This window comes from Phyllopteryx taeniolatus, chromosome 6, assembly GCF_024500385.1.
Source record: "Phyllopteryx taeniolatus isolate TA_2022b chromosome 6, UOR_Ptae_1.2, whole genome shotgun sequence".
NCBI lineage: Eukaryota > Metazoa > Chordata > Actinopteri > Syngnathiformes > Syngnathidae > Phyllopteryx > Phyllopteryx taeniolatus.
The window spans coordinates 26,743,863-26,762,374 of NC_084507.1; the positions used below are offsets into that span (position 1 = coordinate 26,743,863).

At 40.1% G+C, this 18,512-nt stretch overlaps 2 protein-coding genes across 2 annotated transcripts; one reads left to right on the top strand and one right to left on the bottom strand.

Annotated features, from left to right (window-relative positions):
* Positions 1-6: 6 nt before the first annotated feature.
* On the bottom strand, positions 7-8,405 carry brd9 (bromodomain containing 9). Its single transcript, XM_061777255.1, has 17 exons — positions 8,265-8,405; positions 6,933-7,141; positions 6,721-6,846; positions 6,497-6,626; positions 6,345-6,402; positions 6,071-6,215; positions 5,847-5,957; positions 4,588-4,748; positions 4,338-4,470; positions 4,147-4,222; positions 3,505-3,600; positions 3,306-3,438; positions 3,102-3,213; positions 2,968-3,024; positions 2,788-2,893; positions 528-698; positions 7-447 (listed from the first exon to the last, which is right to left on the bottom strand). Exons 1-17 carry the CDS (start codon positions 8,311-8,313, stop codon positions 365-367), a joined length of 1,956 nt encoding a protein of 651 aa, XP_061633239.1. The 5' UTR covers positions 8,314-8,405; the 3' UTR covers positions 7-364.
* On the top strand, positions 8,279-16,629 carry trip13 (thyroid hormone receptor interactor 13). Its single transcript, XM_061777256.1, has 15 exons — positions 8,279-8,530; positions 8,860-8,932; positions 9,980-10,139; positions 10,235-10,361; positions 11,574-11,629; positions 12,703-12,793; positions 12,879-12,951; positions 13,040-13,103; positions 13,181-13,267; positions 14,764-14,870; positions 14,971-15,124; positions 15,201-15,313; positions 15,391-15,460; positions 15,783-15,926; positions 16,021-16,629. The coding sequence occupies exons 1-14, from the start codon at positions 8,290-8,292 to the stop codon at positions 15,876-15,878; spliced, it is 1,512 nt and encodes a 503-aa protein (XP_061633240.1). The 5' UTR covers positions 8,279-8,289; the 3' UTR covers positions 15,879-15,926; positions 16,021-16,629.
* The last annotated feature ends 1,883 nt before the right edge of the window (positions 16,630-18,512 follow it).

Sequence of the window (18,512 nt, forward strand, 5' to 3'; positions counted from 1 at the left end):
GTCAGCTCAGGTCTGTCTTTTTAATGATACACAGACTTCTTTCTGCCTTCCAAAATAAAGCCATTTTACCAGGTGCTCATTTTCCCTTTGTGTTTTGCGTACTGAAAAGTTTCCTACATTTATAGAGCATGCTGATTATGATGAAGAGTATGGAACCACACATATTTATAAATACATGTGCAAACATTTATTTTTGCTGTTGCACTCATAAAAAAACAAGAACAAACAATGAACAGTCTGTACAAGTAACATTCAGTCTATAATTATAAGAGGCCACAGGCTTTTGCTGTCTCGACAGTATTGGACCAGTCCAACGTCACAGTGGCAGGTGTTGTCAATGCAGGAGAAGAATTAAATAATGCGGTCAGTTGTTGGCTGGGCTCTCTGAGTCTGGAGACTGCAGGAACTCATAGGGATCATGAACCATTTCCGACTGTGCCGGGCTCCCTGTCGATCAAACAAAACCTTTTAGTTGAGAGTCGAGACAATACATGGCATTTTCACAACTTAAAAGCGGCCGTGTCTACCCAAGTGGTGCTGATCCCTCTCGGAGGCGTTGGAGAGGGACGACAGGTTGGACGAAGGCCTGGAGCCGACTCTGTCCACCTGAGCCTCCTGAAACTCCTGCAGGAGCTTGTCAGCATCATCAAAGTGCTGCTGGCCATCCTCATTTCCTGGCTCCTTCTTCACACCTTTACCTGGTAAATATGGAAGAGGGAGAACTGCTTTTCTGGTAAAACGTACACAAAAACAATCACATTACCCATTGACTGTCTTAGACATAGATAAACCACTTTTTACACCCTTAATGTGAGCTAGAACCTGTACAACTCCATCCATCCATCCATTTTCTGAGCCGCTTCCGCTCACTAGGGTCGCGGGAGTGCTGGAGCCTATCCCAGCTATCATCGGGCAGGAGGCGGGGTACACCCTGAAATGGTTGCCAGCCAATCGCAGGGCACATACAAACAAACAAACAAACAAACAACCAGTCGCACTCACAGTCACACCTACGGGCAATTTTGAGTCGTCAATTAACCTACCATGCATGTTTTTGGGATGTGGGACGAAACCGGAGTGCCCGGAGAAAACCCACGCAGGCACGGGGAGAACATGCAAACTCCACACAGGCGGGGCCAGGGATTGAACCCCGGTCCTCAGAACTGTGAGGCAGACGCTCTAACCAGTCATCCACGGTGCCGCCCCTGTACAACTCATCAAAAAAAAAAAGATTTATTTTTGAGCCGGGAAGTCCAACCCCAATTCCAATAAAGTTGGGATGTTGTGTTAAACATAAATAAAAACAGAATACAATGAGTTGCTAATCATGTTCAACCTATATTTAATTGAATACACTACAAAGACAAGATATTTAAAGAAGAAGAATCATCTTTTATTGTCATGAACATGCATGCATGCACACGAAATTTGTTCTCTGCATTTAACCCATCACAGTGAACAGAAAGTTCAAACTGATAAACGTTATTGTTTTTAGCAAATAATCATTAACTTAGAATTTTATGGCTTCAACACGTCCCAATAAAGCTGGGACTGGGAATGTTTTTTTTTTTTTTTTATATACGTAGGTATACGGAGCCCCATACATTTGCTAAACTGAGGGAACGGATTACTAAACTGAGGGTACAGTTTACTAAACTGAGGGTACAGATTACTAAATTGAGGGTACAGTTTACTAAACTGAGGGAACAGATTATCAATGAATTTTATTTTTCTCATACCTTGGCACCAGGGGGGCTCCGTAGTATTATGATGCAAACGATCTGACACACAGGCAGGAGTTAAAATCACCACATATTGCTGTTCCTGTGCATTTTAAAGCAATACCATGCAAATTCGCAGTTCAACGTTCACTAATTCACATTTTATTCTGTGGAACGCATACTTAGTGTTTGTGCTCTTTCTGAAACACCCCGTCTAAAGTGGACAGTCCTAATGCTTGATAACTGTCGATTGTTAGTGTAAACACACACACACACACACACAGACACACACAAAACCCCTTGTAGTACAGACTGTTTTCGAGGAAGTATGTTAAAGCGGTACATCTCAACTGATAGACAATCTTTGTATGTCAGGGAGGAGCTAACTAAATTTAGCCTGGGTTGTTAAGAAAAGTTACAAAGAATCTTCGCCGCATGTACACCCGCATCTGATTATGTGTAAGCCATTAACTTTTAATTAATGTAAGATGAGTTTAAAATTATACTAGTTTTTGTGGATCATAGTTTGTTGTATACTGAAGTATAAAGTATTAAGCAAAAAAAAAAAAGGCCGGGTATTCAATTACTTGCATTTTCTTGTTAATAGCAAAAAATAGCAGCTATTCGCGCCAGGGCTTCGATCCTATCCCCCACAAAAAGCCAGCGTTGACTGAAAATCCAACTCAATTCTGCTCTGGAGTCAGTAGTGACATGCTTACATTTCAAAATAAGGATTGACTTTGAGCCTACTTGTGCAAAAAAACCTGGGGACAAATAAGGGCTGCTGTGTCGACGTCCTCTGATAAATTACAGAAGGAAGAGATAAAAGTCTGCCTGGCTGGCTAAAGGCGTATTTTGAGGGCGCTGTCATGCTCTAAGTCGTTATGCTTATGTAACATTATCAGTGACTGTATGCTGGGGTAACATGATCCATGCTGCCCTGTTGTGAAGAGCTTGTTTTTTTTAAATCTCGATTTACGTTGCTGCTTTTGAAGTTTTCAGCTACATGTCTAGCTGCAAATAAGTGTGAAAGTAGAAGCTGCTGTTGAGAATGTGGCTAACATACCTAGTGTACTGAGCATGGATATATCAAGAGACATGTCGGGGTAGTTTTTCAGTGACATGAAGTCCAACACGGAACTGCTCTCTCCAAGACCAGTGTCATCCACCATCTTAACACAAAAATAACAACTTGAGTCAAAGCATAGATGTACTTGGACTTAAATGCAGCCCACACGCAACCCACCTGCATGTCGCAGAGGCCTGTCTTGGTTTCGTCAGGTTTCAGCATCATATTTCTCTTCTGAGAAACAAGTTATCAGGGGTCACATTTGAGGTTTACGTCATGATTTGTATGTAACAATGGAGCAACCCACATACCTGCCGGATCTGACTGGTGGCTTTCGTGTGATCGCCTGCAGTCATCTTATCCAGAAGTCCATCGACCCACTGCTTGGTGACACTTCCACAGCCCTTTACAAAGTCCAGAATGCTGAGAGTGGGGGGAAATAGTTCAAGAGCTGAAATTGGTGCCACTGTTATCACTAAATATATTATTTTTCAGTGGCGACTCCCCATCCCTACCTCAGAGCACATTGTACCCCCGTTTCATCTCCATACGCAGAGCACAGCAAGTCCGACTCATCAGGTAGCAAGTCTGGAAAGACGGAGTTCTTCTGGACGCTCTGAATGTTGTAGGCACTGCTCAGGAACGTCACTGAAAAGCAAGGACAGCAATTTTTAGCTGGAAACAAATTCTAGAGAAAGCATTTTAATAATGTACCTTTGTGTCTCCTGTCATCTTTGAAGCCAAGTGTTGTTAATCCAGGAAGAAGCTTATTTGACAATGAAGTCAAGTCCACTTTGTGGGTCTCCTCTTCTGCAAAAGTGAAGACAAGTGTGAGTATTTTTCCAATTCTTAACATCCAGAAAATACAGAGTTGCCCAAAAAAAATCATTTCTTACTCTAACATATCCAATTTTCTTTCAAATGATTTGTAAAAGTTTATCTTAAGTTTAAGTTTGTTGTTTTGTTTTACTTTTAGTTTTTTTTCCTCAGGGTGAAGAATAACATTGACTAGCAATGAAAAGGCATTTTATATGTTAGAAATATGCGCAAACATAGTCAACCAAGTGTGCAGTACATTTTCAAGGAAATAAAAAAAAAATACACCAACCAGAGATTTGTATATGGCACAAAAGATTCAAAGAGGAAGGCAAAAGGAAAATGTTTGTCGAGTCATAAAATGTAGGAATTTTGATAAATCTTTTTTTTGTTGTTTTTTTTAAACATGAGCCTATTTAAATGTTTGCCTAGAACATGGATGGAAGTAGCTAGATATTCATGTTTCAAATGATGTCAAATTTTTGGAATCCCTCAGTATAACAAGAATTTGGGGGTAGAAAACATGCAATGTTATCAAACCTTCTGCATCGGGATCGAGCTGATTGACCACAGTGTACAAAAGAGAAGTGTCGGTGTCTTTCTGCAAGTAGCCTATCTAAAAGCAATGAGCAGACATAACAGTGTAAAAAAGCGCTGATACACTGGAAACATGATCAAACCTATTGCAACACGTAGCGGCCGTGCGGGATAGGGGATGGCGAGAACACCACCTTCGAGTTTGGCATGTATCTGTTGATCCGATCTCGGGCTTCATCTGCCGAATGTTCCACCAGGGCAAGAACGTGTTCCTCTGCTGTGCTGTCTGTCAGGCTGCAGGCGCTCCCCTCTGGCTCAAACAGGTAGCTGAAATCAGAGAAGCCAGGAGGTGACACCATTTATTCTCAGTTTACTGAATTTGATTCCTCCTCCAGGAGACAACATATCATCAAATCACATGAAGAAAGCCCTGAGGTAACTTACTTCATGTCCTTCACGGGTTGTTTTTTGGACTTTTTGGCTGATTCCACTGGAATAGGAATTGTCTCCGTTGGAGGTATATCAGCTGCAAGTTCTTCGTCCCCCAAGATGGCTTCCATGTCCTGCATGAAAGACATGCTGCGCTTCAAAACCAACAGGCGATCCTGACAACAAAAAAATGGAATCATTTAATGCCATATCCATCTGAAATATACTGTATATTTGAATGTATACTGTATACACTACTCCCAAATGTTTTTAGATGAAATTATTGTATGAAGTAAAATGCACTATGGCATTTACAGGTGAAGTTAATTTGACCTCTAAACTTTTGAATGCACGTCCAAATGTTTCTGTACTTTTTGTACAACTTGCTTTTCTCTAACAAGGAGCTGAATGGCCAATTCATAACAGGTGTTTTGATACATTTCCTTCTCCAAATAGAAGTGGTATTTAAACAGTCCTCTTTATCATGCTGTTCACATTGCATCATCATGAGACCAAAAAGACACCTAACTTATTGATTGGCAGTGCCTCGCCATTGTGAGGCTTCAAACAGGATGTTCTCAGATGGAAGGGCCACTGAGCTTAGCGTGTCATCAGGGGGTTTCAACAGATACAAACAGGCCAGAAGACTCACAAAAAGGTATAGAAGTGGACGTTCTTGGAAATGTTTCAGGAATCAAGCGCTGTTGTGAATTGTGTCATTAAGCTCCTTGTTAGAGAACAGCAAATTGTGCAGAAACACTGAACAATTGGACGCGTGCATTCAAATTTTTAGAAGTCAAATTAAGTTCCGCTGCAAAGGTTATAGTGCATTTTAGGTTCATCCTGAAATTTCACCCGAAACCCCAATGTCGGCATCTTTTTCTGAGTACTGTATGTAATTGCAGTGTGACTCACACGTACAAAAAATACAATCATACACAAGTATTGGAATTGGTCATTACACCAACAGAAAGTGAAAATAAGGCGTTTATTTGCAGCTATAACAGCTTCCATTCTTCTGGAAAGACTTTTAAAGAATTTGGAGTATGTCCAGGTTTTTTAATTTGTCCATTAATGCTGTAGAAAAATGATGTAGGGACTGAGAAAAGGCCTAACTATGAAACAATCTAATAATCTGACAAGGTGCAATAGCTACGTATTATGTGCAATACAGGCCAGTGGCCAATCAGACTCCTCTCCTCTGCATCTGCATTTGTGCACACAGAAGTATTCAGACTTTTGTCCCAGTTGGTCAATGAAGACTATACCATTACCTTGCTCATCATCTTAAAACCGGTATGGAGAAGTTTTTTGGCTGCCTTGTAGTAGACCGTCTCTGGACGGTTGTACACCATGGCGTTGTCACACATCAGTTTAAAGTCCGCCTAAAGAACACAATGGATTCAAACGGGCAGAACGTCAAACATCATTCCAATTTGCTACTTTTTATCCAAGTGATCATTTTGACCAGTGGCTCTTGTATGAAGCCTTATCTCACCTTGAATTCTGTCACTGTGTTGTACTCATTGTTTGTAATCTTGTCTTTCATGGTGCTGAAGTCCATCGGATGCTTGATGATCATTGAGTAATTGGGAGCAATCGCATCGGTTACTGGGAAGGCAAAGAACCCATGGGCATCTTTTCTGTGAGGACAAATGATAATAAACACCATTGTTAGACCAGTTTTTGATGGACAATATTGCGGCTGTGAGCCTGCATGGATTACGCTTCTAAAATGGAGCGTTTACATCCATAATCTTCCTTTCCCTCACCTCTGCAGCTGTCGAATGAAATGCTCAAGTAAAAGTTGGCGAGGAGTGGACTCATTCTCTGTATTGGGCGAAACAAAAGACAATGTAGTATGTATGAAAATTCATGATACATTTTCTTCTTTATAATGGTAATAACGCAAGTTCGTCCTTGCCATGCTGTGTCCGACATGCTCGCACGGGCCTGTCTCCTTGGTGCTCGACTTCTACCTTCACACCGGGGTGAAATTCCTCAAATTCAGGCTCACTCTCAAATTTCTCCTTCTTCCTTTTCTTTTCTTCTGGCTGATTGATAACATCATTCGTGTGATTACCACAGTCAAAACTGGAATTCCGAGTAGACGCGTCACCTTTAAAGACTTAAATTAGCATTCCTCACCTCTACTTTTATATTTAGAGTTTTTGATATTGTGAAAGGTTCAACAGGCACCCCAGTGCTAACTGCAGTGGCTGCTGCTGCCTCCGATTCGTTCTGCTCTCGCTCTCTCTTCTTCCTCTTTTCTTCCTATAAAATGACAGACAAGCTATAATTAGAAAAAACAAAAATTCACTTTGACGCTGAAATCTACTGTGTGTGTAATAAAAATTGACCTTCCGTCGTTTTCTCTCTCCATCGTCCACATACTTGTCCTTATCAGACTTTTTCTTTTTCTTCTTCTTTTTCTCTTTGTGGCGCTCATGGTCTGATCTGTCGTCATAGTAGCTGGAGTCATGGCCCGAACCTGAGAGTTCTGTCACTTCGCTCCCTCCGACTTTGAGCACAAGCTTCAGTGGCTTCTCCAATGCCTTGTCCTCATAGTCTGAAAACAATTTTTCATTAGGAAGTTATCAAAACAAGTATAAGATACAATTGTTTCAGATTACCTTTTCACTTATTAAGCCAGTGGGATTTGATGTATTTTATGATGCTTTCTCTTTGGGAAATGTTACGCAAAAGCATTTATACTTTTTTTTTTTAAGGCAATTAGAATCCTCTCAGAATTGTTTGGTGAATGTTGCCCCTGGGACAAGCCACAAGTCGCAACAACATTTATAGGACATTGTCATATGTAATGCAAAAGTTCCTGAACTGGTGTCACAAAACATATTTAAAATCCAAACTACAATTTTATCTTTTTGAAGTGACTCTCTGGAGTCAAACTCACTTTCCTAGCCTTCTCTCTTCATGCTCTCCTAGAAGCGATGTTCTTCTCAGCCAGGAACTGTCAGATGCTCAAGGCATTGTGAGCAGGTGTGTTGTCATGGTGAAGCAGTACTCTTGCCTCTTCTCGTGCCCTAAACAAAGTAAACGCCGCAAGATCTGTTTAAAGATATGCTGGTTGATCATCTGGCCTAGACTACTCGTAGTTTGGGTTGGAAATATATATATTTTGTGACACCAGTCCTTTTCTAACACACCTTGTATGTTCAACAGTTCTCTACCTATGTAAGAGATTTTTATTTATTTTCTTAACTTTAACTGTCTCATTATGAACCCTGAATTTGAAATAATTTTTAAAAATGATTAGGTGGGCATGAAACCTTTTAGGATGTTAATATTCTCATAATAAATATAAGCCGTGATATCCGCATAATACTTTTTTAAACAAAACTAGGATCACTAAAATGCACTAATCCGGTAAATAAACAATAAATGTAATGTAATAAATGTATGTGCAGCTGTACTTTACGTGCATAAAACAGTGTAGTAACGTGAAAACAGTGCTACTTATGTCTACTTTATAACTAACAGAAAAGCTAAAATTAAACCGTCACAGAAGTGTAATGTGCAATAGGTGATTATATTTAAAGCCTCTACAAATATGAATGTAAACAAACTACATTCGCTGCCATTGCTAGCCAGTAAAGCTAGCACAAAGATAGCAACAACAAAAATTAGTAACTATCCTTAACTGACAAAAAGCCCAAAATGCTTTCAAATACCATCCACTGTTCGCCACTCCGGTTTATGCTTCTTGTGTTTCTTCCCCATTTCGCAATATTTACACTCAAAACGTGGGTTTATTCAGTCTGCTTAGCAGGCGTTATCGTTAGCATTGGACATAGCATAACGCTGCCGCTAACCGGAAATGAGGACAGACAAAATGTGTTTAGTATTTCCGGTTCAGAAAACAGCGCGCTGAGTTCGAGCCTTTTGAAATCGTCGGATCATCTTCTACTCGATAAACGTCAGCCTCGCGTCTATAAAAGTACAGTTTAGTATGCTTATTTTATTTACATTTAGTCTGACTATCTTTGGTTTAATGACTATGACAACACTTGGCTGTCGTGCTAACCTACCTAGCTAGGTGTAGTGTATAGTCAACCATATAGTATAGTATAGTATAGTATAGTATAGTATTGTATAGTATATAGTATAGTCCACCATTTGTCACACTCGAAGCACAAGTTAGGAAAGTTGATAATGTTTTTAAGTTTTTCATTCGTCAAATTCAAAGCACAAGAGTAGCAGGGAAAGCTGAGAATGTTTTATTTTTTTATTTGTTCTCCCCTCATAATGTTTTTCGTCTATCAACAGGAATGGAAAGTGACAACATGGATGCGGGAAACCAAAAAACGATACATGTGGAGGTCCATGTTAAATCCCAAAGGTGGGTTATCTTCTAAATTGAGTCTATTAGATTGGTTGTTCTTTTTCAATTTCATCAGTCGTACCTGTGCTTCCATGAGTGCAGCCAATAATGGCAACACTTACAGTATATCTACTATAATTAATTTAGTAATGGGAATATCATTGTCCCTGCTTATCACCATAGCAGAAATTTTTTTCTTAATACAATGAATGTTGTACACACTGTTTCTCGCTTCTGTTATGAATAGGGACTACATAAATGGACATGACTAGATAATTTTGTCAAGAAATTATGCATATCTCTTAACTCTTGAATTATTGTTATAAGTAGTTGCATTGTATTCTCTTAGCCACAATAGTGCTGTGATTAAAGTATTTGCCAGTTAAATGTTGATAGTAGTGAAGGCGAGATGAAGCTTCTTGATGCTCGTAACACTTAAGCCAATTAGTTCGAGTAATATTACTATACTATTATAAAAACTCAAGTAGCCTATACAAACTATAAAATATTTATCTGCGCTTACTGCAACTCTATATATATATTTAATAAACCCACACATTTTAAATGTAGGCTGCATGACTGGTTTATATTGCTGTCAGACCTCAAGCCATAATCACGTGAAACAGCCAGGCAGCGACTTCTTCCATAAATGAAGCAAGCCTCGATACGCGCTTTACGGAAACACCCCTTCCATTACCCGACACACGCTTCGAAGACTCTGCACATTTCGTAACATGAGTTGATGGACTTTCTTTTCTGTATGTTTTTGTTATTGCCTGTGGATATTCTCATCCATCCAGGTCATTTCATTCTCAGGGTATTGAAACGATCGCAATCAATCGTCCATTCTAAAGAAACTCAATAATTATGCCTCCAACAAATAAGACAAAAACACAGCCTCCTTGCCCGTTAGGCAGCTCCACTATCACGTTACAACTCAGTGGACTATGAATGAGTGAGTTTCCACCTTACGACTCTTGTGGACAGTGGCTTCTCTGCCAGGCATCCTAACGACTGTCCAGTTATGATCGATTCAATGCCCTGAAAAACTTGTTGATATTGTAGCCCAGCTAAACTGTCTGAGGTGAGGATGCATGTCCAGGCTCTGCTAAGTCGCCACAGCATTGTGTTCGGAAACTACAAGTGGACGGAGTTTGATGACAGTTTCCTATGCACTCATGTGGAATCTGTGGTTATGGTTGACTGGGAGGAAATGCCAACACAGGTAGTTTGTTTGAGCTTGTTGCTTGAATATGCATTATGTTTAAAAGAAATACTTTTATGTTGATTCTTCTGTCATGCTTGCTTCTGAACGTCCAGCCCCTTGATTTGAAAAGATGCGGAGTTTCCGTTCACATCTTCACCCTGAGTGAGGATGGGCCGAGTACGCTCAGTTTGGAGGAGGATGAGGAGCTGTCAGCGGCCAACCACTGGTTGCTTCCAGCAGGTGATGTAGGGCATAGATAGAACATTAAAGTTTGACACCTCACCGTATATGGAAAAATGTATTCATACTTACATTTGGGCAGAGAGGCAAAATTCAAATAAGGCTGTTTACAAACATGTAAAATGACAGCTGTTACATGGCCTTTAAGTATAATATTTATGTACTGTAATTAGATGTTAAAAGAATAACCTTTTACACAGAACGCAGTGAAGTGGAATATTATATATATATATCTTTGCATTTTTCACACAGGGGAAGAGCATTCTGCAATCAAATAATTCAGTGTGTGACACGTATGAGAGAGAGAGATGATATATGAAACATCTGTGGATATGCATAATAGTTCAATTAAAATGTAATTGCTTTTAACACAACATGGCGGGCAGGTGAAGTTAGTGTTGGTTTTCAAAGTTCAGGCTCCTTGTGTGGCATTTCAGAATTCCCTTATAGATAAGCGTCATAAGTACTGAGTTCAGGTAGTCACAACTTCTGATTTGATGCTTCTCTGCTGGGGAACAATTTGAAAAAAATGTTCTGTTGAGTTAGATTTTTATACTGATTAAAACTAAAATTGGCATGCTGATTCCAAAATTGCAGTCAGTTTTTTAATAGCACGTCAAGTTTTTTTTTTTTTTTTTTTTTACTAAATTCCACTGGTTAGCTGTAGTAAGACTTGCCAGCTGATTACGATTGGAGTCATCTACAGCTACGTGGCAACTTGTTTGTGCAGTCACAATTGAGACAGTGCGGTGAGAGGTGTGTGCAGCTCCCAATAGGTCAGTACTATCAATATCTGCAAACAGAAAGCTAGCATAGTAGGAATTAAGAGTATTTGTGGTGGCTTTTCTCTTAAACTTGTAACCATGGGCATAACGTAAATTCAATTTCGTTTTATGGTCTTTTTTTTTTTTGCTTTCAAAGCTTGTAACTATTCCATCTTAGTGTTTTATTTACATAGGTATATATTTCCTTTGTTCAAAATCTTGACCTGATAGAGAAAAACTGAGATCAGTTTTGGATTCCGCACCCAGAAATTGGTTAAAAACAGTTGTCAGACCTACAGTAACTCAACAAAAATGGTATTCCCCAGAATGCACCTTTAATTCAATATGGAATCAACTTTTTCACTTTTTAGAAGTAGAACGTTTGGAGGTTCATTTAATGCTTCCAGTTTTGGATTCAAATTGTAATTTTCTCATTGTTTCCTTATAGCTGATTTCCATGGTATTTGGGAGAGTCTGGTGTATGACAGTGGGGTCAAAACTCAGGTAAGTGTCCAACATTAACCATGTTTGAGTGGTAGCCCCATGGGTGGCCCTGTCAGAACTAGTGCTTGCCCTGTATATTCATGATATAATATGATGGGTTTCAATTATTATTTCACATTAACACATTCACTGCCATTGACGGCTTTAGAAGGCCAATATCCATGTTAACTGGGAAGGCTGGGAGTGAATGAGTTAAACATCTTTATACTGTATTATTTAAACCTTTAAGAAAATATAACTTCCATGTAGTTAGTTGTTTTGCATATAATGTTTTTGGAAAATAGAATAAAATAAAATTTTATATTTAACATTTAAGATCCCATCCACTCATACCAGTACAATTGCTGCTTTTACATTTATCACTCCAACTTCAAAAAGGCAGCGCTTTGTTGCCGTAGCTGGCGTCTCTGCATAAATTCCACCTTAAGCCCACCACACACTGAGCAAAACAGCTGAACCTACCAGAACTGTCGCATAGTGTGCACCTTTGTGGGGTTCGGCAACTAGTTTTCAGGAGTGGCCAACGGTTGGCCATTGGTTTTGCGGCGATTCAAATTTTTAATTGCCGGTGCACGGCATTACAATGTTTTAGACGTAACAGCCAATCAAAACGCACATAAGCTTTCACACACACAAAAAATAAGTGCATATCCCGATCCAAACTCAGATATTTATTTTTTTCTGGTTTTTGTAGCTTGTTCAAGCCATTCCGTCTGGGAAGGATTGTTAACCTGACATGCTTAAAAAATGTGTGCAGTGCGGTAAAATGGTGTGATTAATTTAAGTGGATAAAACTCAAAATATTTGGGATTAAAAAGCAAGACTGTTGATATGAAATTTGTACTGGTCTGTTTGGGTCCGCATCTGTAAGGTACGTGGTGGTCCCAAACGTTGCCATACTGGCCCAGGCCATCGGGCCACTGTTAATGTCAGACCCTGTCAGGATTAATTATTTGATCTTGCAATGAAATCTGCATTCACATCACGGCCTGTGAACACGCTGTAGTTATTACATGAAAATTCAGATGAGAGAAAAGTGCTGAACTGCAAACTGCTCTGGTTCTCTCCTCCAGTTACTGGATTATGTCACAACAACGATTTACTTCTCAGACAAAAATGTCGACAGCAACCTGATTTCGTGGAATCGTGTGGTGCTGCTCCATGGTAACAATCTAAAAACAATCCTTGGATTATTATCACGATTTGTTTTATCTCAGATGTCAAGACCTCTTTGTATTCACACATCCAGGCCCCCCAGGCACTGGGAAAACATCCTTATGCAAAGCTCTTGCCCAGAAGCTGTCAATCAGACTGTCAAGTCGGTGAGAAGACCTTCATTTAATTAAAACTGCCTCGGCTTCAAACGCACCTGTTGTTTTTATTCCTGCATACTCTTCCCTTCCCATGCAGGTACACGTATGGACAGTTTGTGGAAATAAACAGCCATAGCTTGTTCTCAAAGTGGTTCTCAGAGGTATATGAGCGCTATCTTTGTTTCTATTTCTATGGAACAGATCATCTTTGGTTGCTAACCACACGTCTTTGTTGCAGAGCGGCAAACTGGTCACAAAGATGTTTCAGAAGATTCAGCAGCTTATTGATGACAAAGATGCTCTTGTGTTTGTTCTCATTGATGAGGTAAACGAAACACAAACCTTATCACTACTGTATATGCAGAGACAGGCAACCGTTGCAATGTATTAAATCTCTTTCAAACGTTGTTGCCAGAACAAGAACAGCCAGGGTATCGGAATTATGAAATATTTTCATGCTGATTAATGAATTTAATTACAATTGTAGATTGGTGACATTTTCAAGCAAATTAAACATAGTTTGGACTCTGGCTTTCACTTGTGTAGAACTTTTCTACCCAAGGTACTCAAAGCACTTTAGCACTGTCACCTCATTCGCCTACTGATGACGAAGCACCAGGAGCAACTGGGGGATCAGTATCTTGCTCAAGAATACTTGGACATGGTCACAGGGGCCGAGGATTAAACCCACAACCTTTGGGTTGAGAGACGACCACTCCACCACCTGAGCCATGCCGCCCCCTTAATTGGAGATTAGATCTTAAAAGTCCTCATCAGAGGCTTTAATTGGAGAGTTTGTTACAAATCAATTTTTGGTACATTCTTACTCCTAAAATTAGATATCTTTAAAGTTCAGAAGTTGAAGTTCGACTAAAAATATTGGTTAAAAATATGCCTTTAATGTACTGTTTTTATAATTATGCGTGACGTCTGCGTAACATGTGAGCCATCAGCACTTATTTCAGGCAACTTTAGATGATTAACTCCAATGCATATTTTGCTATTTCCTTTAACTTTTAGCAAAAGAAGATGGTTTTGTTTTGGTAGGTTTCTACTGCCTATTGTTCCCATTTCCATTGGTTTGATAGGGCTCTCAGCTTTAGACAATATTGAGCAACTTTTTGTTAAGAGAAGACTGACTTTAGACTTTATTTGAATTCCTCAGCAGTGTTCAACTTTGGAGGTCCCACTGTATAGTGTAAGGCCACCATGTTCAGTGATAATTGGATCGAATATGTGATTTACATCTTTGATGCTGCTCTGCCTTTCACCCAAACCACTAAAGGGAACCCCATCCATCCATTCATCCATTTTCTATAATGAGGGTTTCGGGTGTGCTGGAGCCTATCCCAGCTGACATTGGGCAAGAAGCAGGTTACAACCTGGACTCGTCATCAGCCAATTACAGAGCACATATAAACAAAGAACTATTCACAGGCACTTTCACACGTATGCACAAATTAGACTACATTTAATCTACTATGCATGTTTTTGGAATGTTGGAGGAAGCTATAGTATTCAGAGAAAACCCACAAAAGCTCTGGGAGAACATACAAACGCCACAAAGGAGGGCCTCAGCCAAGACTCAAACCCAGGACTTCACGGCTGTGAGGCAGACATGCTAACCACTATGCCTCCATGAAAGTGAACACACCCCTGTTAAAAAAATATTTTAATGGATTCATTGGAGTACACTACACACAACCAGTTTATTTTGTTTTTTTAAATTATTATCATCATTAACCTTTTTATGTATACATTACACTCCAAATTTTTCTCCAAAATCCAATGGGGCTGTTCGTGTTTTGTCGCTGATGGTAGGTGGAGAGTCTGACAGCAGCAAGGAACGCCTGCCAGGCGGGAACGGAACCATCTGATGCCATTCGCGTGGTCAACGCTGTCCTCACTCAGCTGGACCAAATCAAACGGTTGCAAAAAATTCCTCACCCATACATGTTTCCCCCCCCCCTCCCCACCCCCTACTATATGTTGTTCTGTATGGTGTTAACTTTCAGGTTGTCATTTTAGACATTCCAACGTGGTGATCCTGACTACCTCCAATGTGACTGAAAAGATCGACTTGGCCTTTGTGGACAGAGCGGACATCAAGCAGTATATTGGACCTCCGTCTGAGAGGGGCATCTACAACATCTTTCTTTCCAGCCTTGAGGAGCTCATGAAAGTAATTCGGGATTCACTCCTAAATGAAAGTAAGATTGTGAAAGTGTGTGAAATTAATGATTCCCTGATGTGTGCAGTGTCAAATCATTTACCCGCGGCAGCCACTCTTCACCATCTTTGAGCTGGAGACCATGGGCTTTGCAAAGAGTGAGGTATCTGAACATAGTCTGACCCTGAGGAACATCGCCCTGTGAGTACCCTTTCCCATAATGCATCAGAAGCCAGTCATGTGCTTTTCTTTGTAACTTTTTATCTGGTTCTTTCCAGAAAAAGCAAAGGTCTGAGTGGAAGAGCTCTGAGGAAATTACCCTTTCTAGCTCATGCACTCTTCGTGAAGGTAAGCATTGGATTGAACCCCAAAAGAAATATACAAATCGTTAGCCTAATAGCAGAATTGCGCATGTCATTTTTTACTTACTGTCACAATAGCATAAAAAAATACCAATGTGCTTGCTAAAATTCGTGATTTTCATTGTATGTGTAGATTCTCAGCCATCCAGGTCACGGTACTCCGCAAAGGTTGAATTGAGGCAACTGGTGTTTTACCGTTTATGGACTTTTGTTGTTTTCCGAAAATGTTGAAACAGGACTTAGGCAACTATGCTATGAAACTAACGAGTAAGAGTTGTTGTTTCCTAATCAAGCTGTCTTCCCGGCAGACGCCCAAAGTGACTTTGGAAAGGTTTCTAAAGGCCATGGACCAAGCGGTGGATAAGCAGAAGGAGGAAAAAGCTAACCTAGCGAATGGTGTCTGAAACATTTGTAGCCTACAAGCTTCATATGGTTTTGTAAGGCATCATCAGGTAACTTAATGCTGAATGTTTACAATCATTTATTCAGCCTCAGAAGGTTATTGTTCCAACAAATGCTGCCTGTATATTTTTGGGTTTTCTACAGATCAAGCGGTTTCTCTTCCAGTCGGGAACTGTTTAAGATACCTGATGCTAAGCGTTAGCCTATACAGCAGATCTTCGTTTCACGGCAGGGTTCCATTGCAACAGCGGTGAAGTAACATCAATTTGTAGTCTGAACATGTTATTGTCTATCCTTAATATAGTAGTTGATTCAATATTTGTATGAAAAACACTTATTAGCCATAAATGGAAAACAGTATGGCGGTAACAGCCTTCTTCTGCCGCAGTGCTACTCCGATTCGTAACCTTGAAACGCCGTATGTTGGCACGATAAACCGAGGACCTCGTTGAACTGTTTGTCCAATGCAGCATTTTAACTGCGACATTGACCACAACTGCTTTCTTTGTTTGAATTTTTTTTACATGGTTATTTCATATGTAACTTAAATCTGATGGATGTAGTCATTACAGTGTACAGACTTGAGCAGCAAATTAAGAAAATCCAAATATTTCCAGAAAATATTGAATGATAGCGTTAACATACTTATTTGTTAGTTTTTAAAAAGGGGTGTTCGATCCATATTTATGCCAACAAATAATGTTTGCACTGTTTACAGGAGATTGTACCTACCTGTAATGCAAATAAACAATTTGTCCACAAAAGCGGCAGTGAAATGTTTTTGTCACCAGATGGCGCATCCATGCTGTTTGCAAATATCCTTATCTCCTTTTGAAATGTTTCCACCAATTGAAGCTTGTTGTGGCTGATTAGGTGCTCATCTATTAGAGCATGGTTGAAAGTTGCCAAGTTTGCCTTGTAAAAGACTTGCAGCAGGGATTTTTTTCCAGACTTGCTCGTGCAGGTTTTCGGAATTAGTTCAGACAGTGTGACCCGGAGTGACATTCTGGGCTTGGCTGGTGCTTGCTGCCTCCTTGACCTGAACGCACAACTGTCACAGGGCTCCTGATATGTATCAGTCATAAGCAGTGTTTATTTGAAGAGATCAGTGGTGGCATTGTTCATAGGAGCATGTCTCACATTCTGTGAATACTCGGCTTCTTTGCATGTCAGCTGGAGAGTGCAGACAATGGGCCCTTTGTTTGTTGGTCAAATGCCCTGTTTTTTTCTTCACACAACTTCAAAGGTTACTGCAGAATGGAAAATTTATCTTTAATCCCCACACAATCACACCAGTGTCACCTTAAAAACAACTTTGCTCGGGTTGCCACACTAAAAACAATTGACACGGTGCATTACTATCCAAAATCGGGATCAAACGGAGGGTTTTGTACTCTAATCATAGATTCATCTCAAAGCTGGGTTTTAAAAAGAAATAGTGGATTGGATTCCCTGCAGGCTCAAAAGTCACAAGGACTTATGCTTGTGTTTAAGTGAGAAAAACGGAGGAGACGGAGTAATACTACAGGAATGGTTACAGTGAATGAAACCATAATTGCTCTGTCTGGAAGCTGCTTTCTTCTGATAGTAGCTGTCATAAGGGTAATCAAGTAAGAGGAGGAAGACAGGCCAAAAGCCTCATTGTTATTGTTTCACTTACCCCCCCCCCCCCCCAAAAAAAATCACTCTCCAATGACAGAGAAGCCCACACAAAACAAATAGTCTGATGTTTCACGCAAGTCGCTGAAAGCAATGGAATACCAGTGCATGTGCCAATGGTGATTCATTTACACACATTATAAGGCATGCAGGCGGGAACATACATGCAAAGAAACAATAGAATACACCACTCGTTTTGTTTTGGATACCAAACCAGATTACACAAAACAGTTTTTAACTGAACACGGGTATGAAAAATGTGTTGTTGCGTTTGTTAACATGACAACAGTGTTTTGGGAGTTTATAAGCAAACATTTGAAAACAAATCTTAGGTTTGAAGTTTAGTTTACATACAACAACGAAGGAGAAAGTTTCTCATACAAATGCCGTTAAAACGATTTTTACATTTACAACATTGAGCCATTTGGGTGTGTACCATGCTTTAGCCCCGGTACACACGTAGACTAATAAATTAATAAATATCTATTAAGATTTGAGTAATCCTTGTGTGTACCAGGCCTTAGTTGGTGTCGCTTAAACATACCCAAATTCAGACGTAGAAGTGTGTGACACTGCTCTGATGATGCCCTCTATGTCCTTGATAGGTTAGGACACTTTATTAAGATTTCCTGCTTCCATTCCCAGGCTCCTTTCTCCTTGCTTTCTGACAAAAGCCTCCCCCCCCCGCCTGTTTGTGATCCCTTCAAGGAAAGTGTCTGATGTAGCGGAGGAAAAAGACGCACGCGAGTAGGATGCAGCCTGCATCCTGTGAGCCGGGCTGCATGAAGAGAAGCCAATAATTAGGCGAGGCAGGATGAGTGAAGGCTGACATCAATGAGCTATGCAAATGCCTGTGCTCATCTGAGCAGCAGCAGCAAACATGTGAAGGTCCTCTGTCTGAGAGCTTCCATTGATACCATCCAGTAACATTCTCACGCACAGGACGTGGAATAGAGCAGCACATTTGATCTGCACTG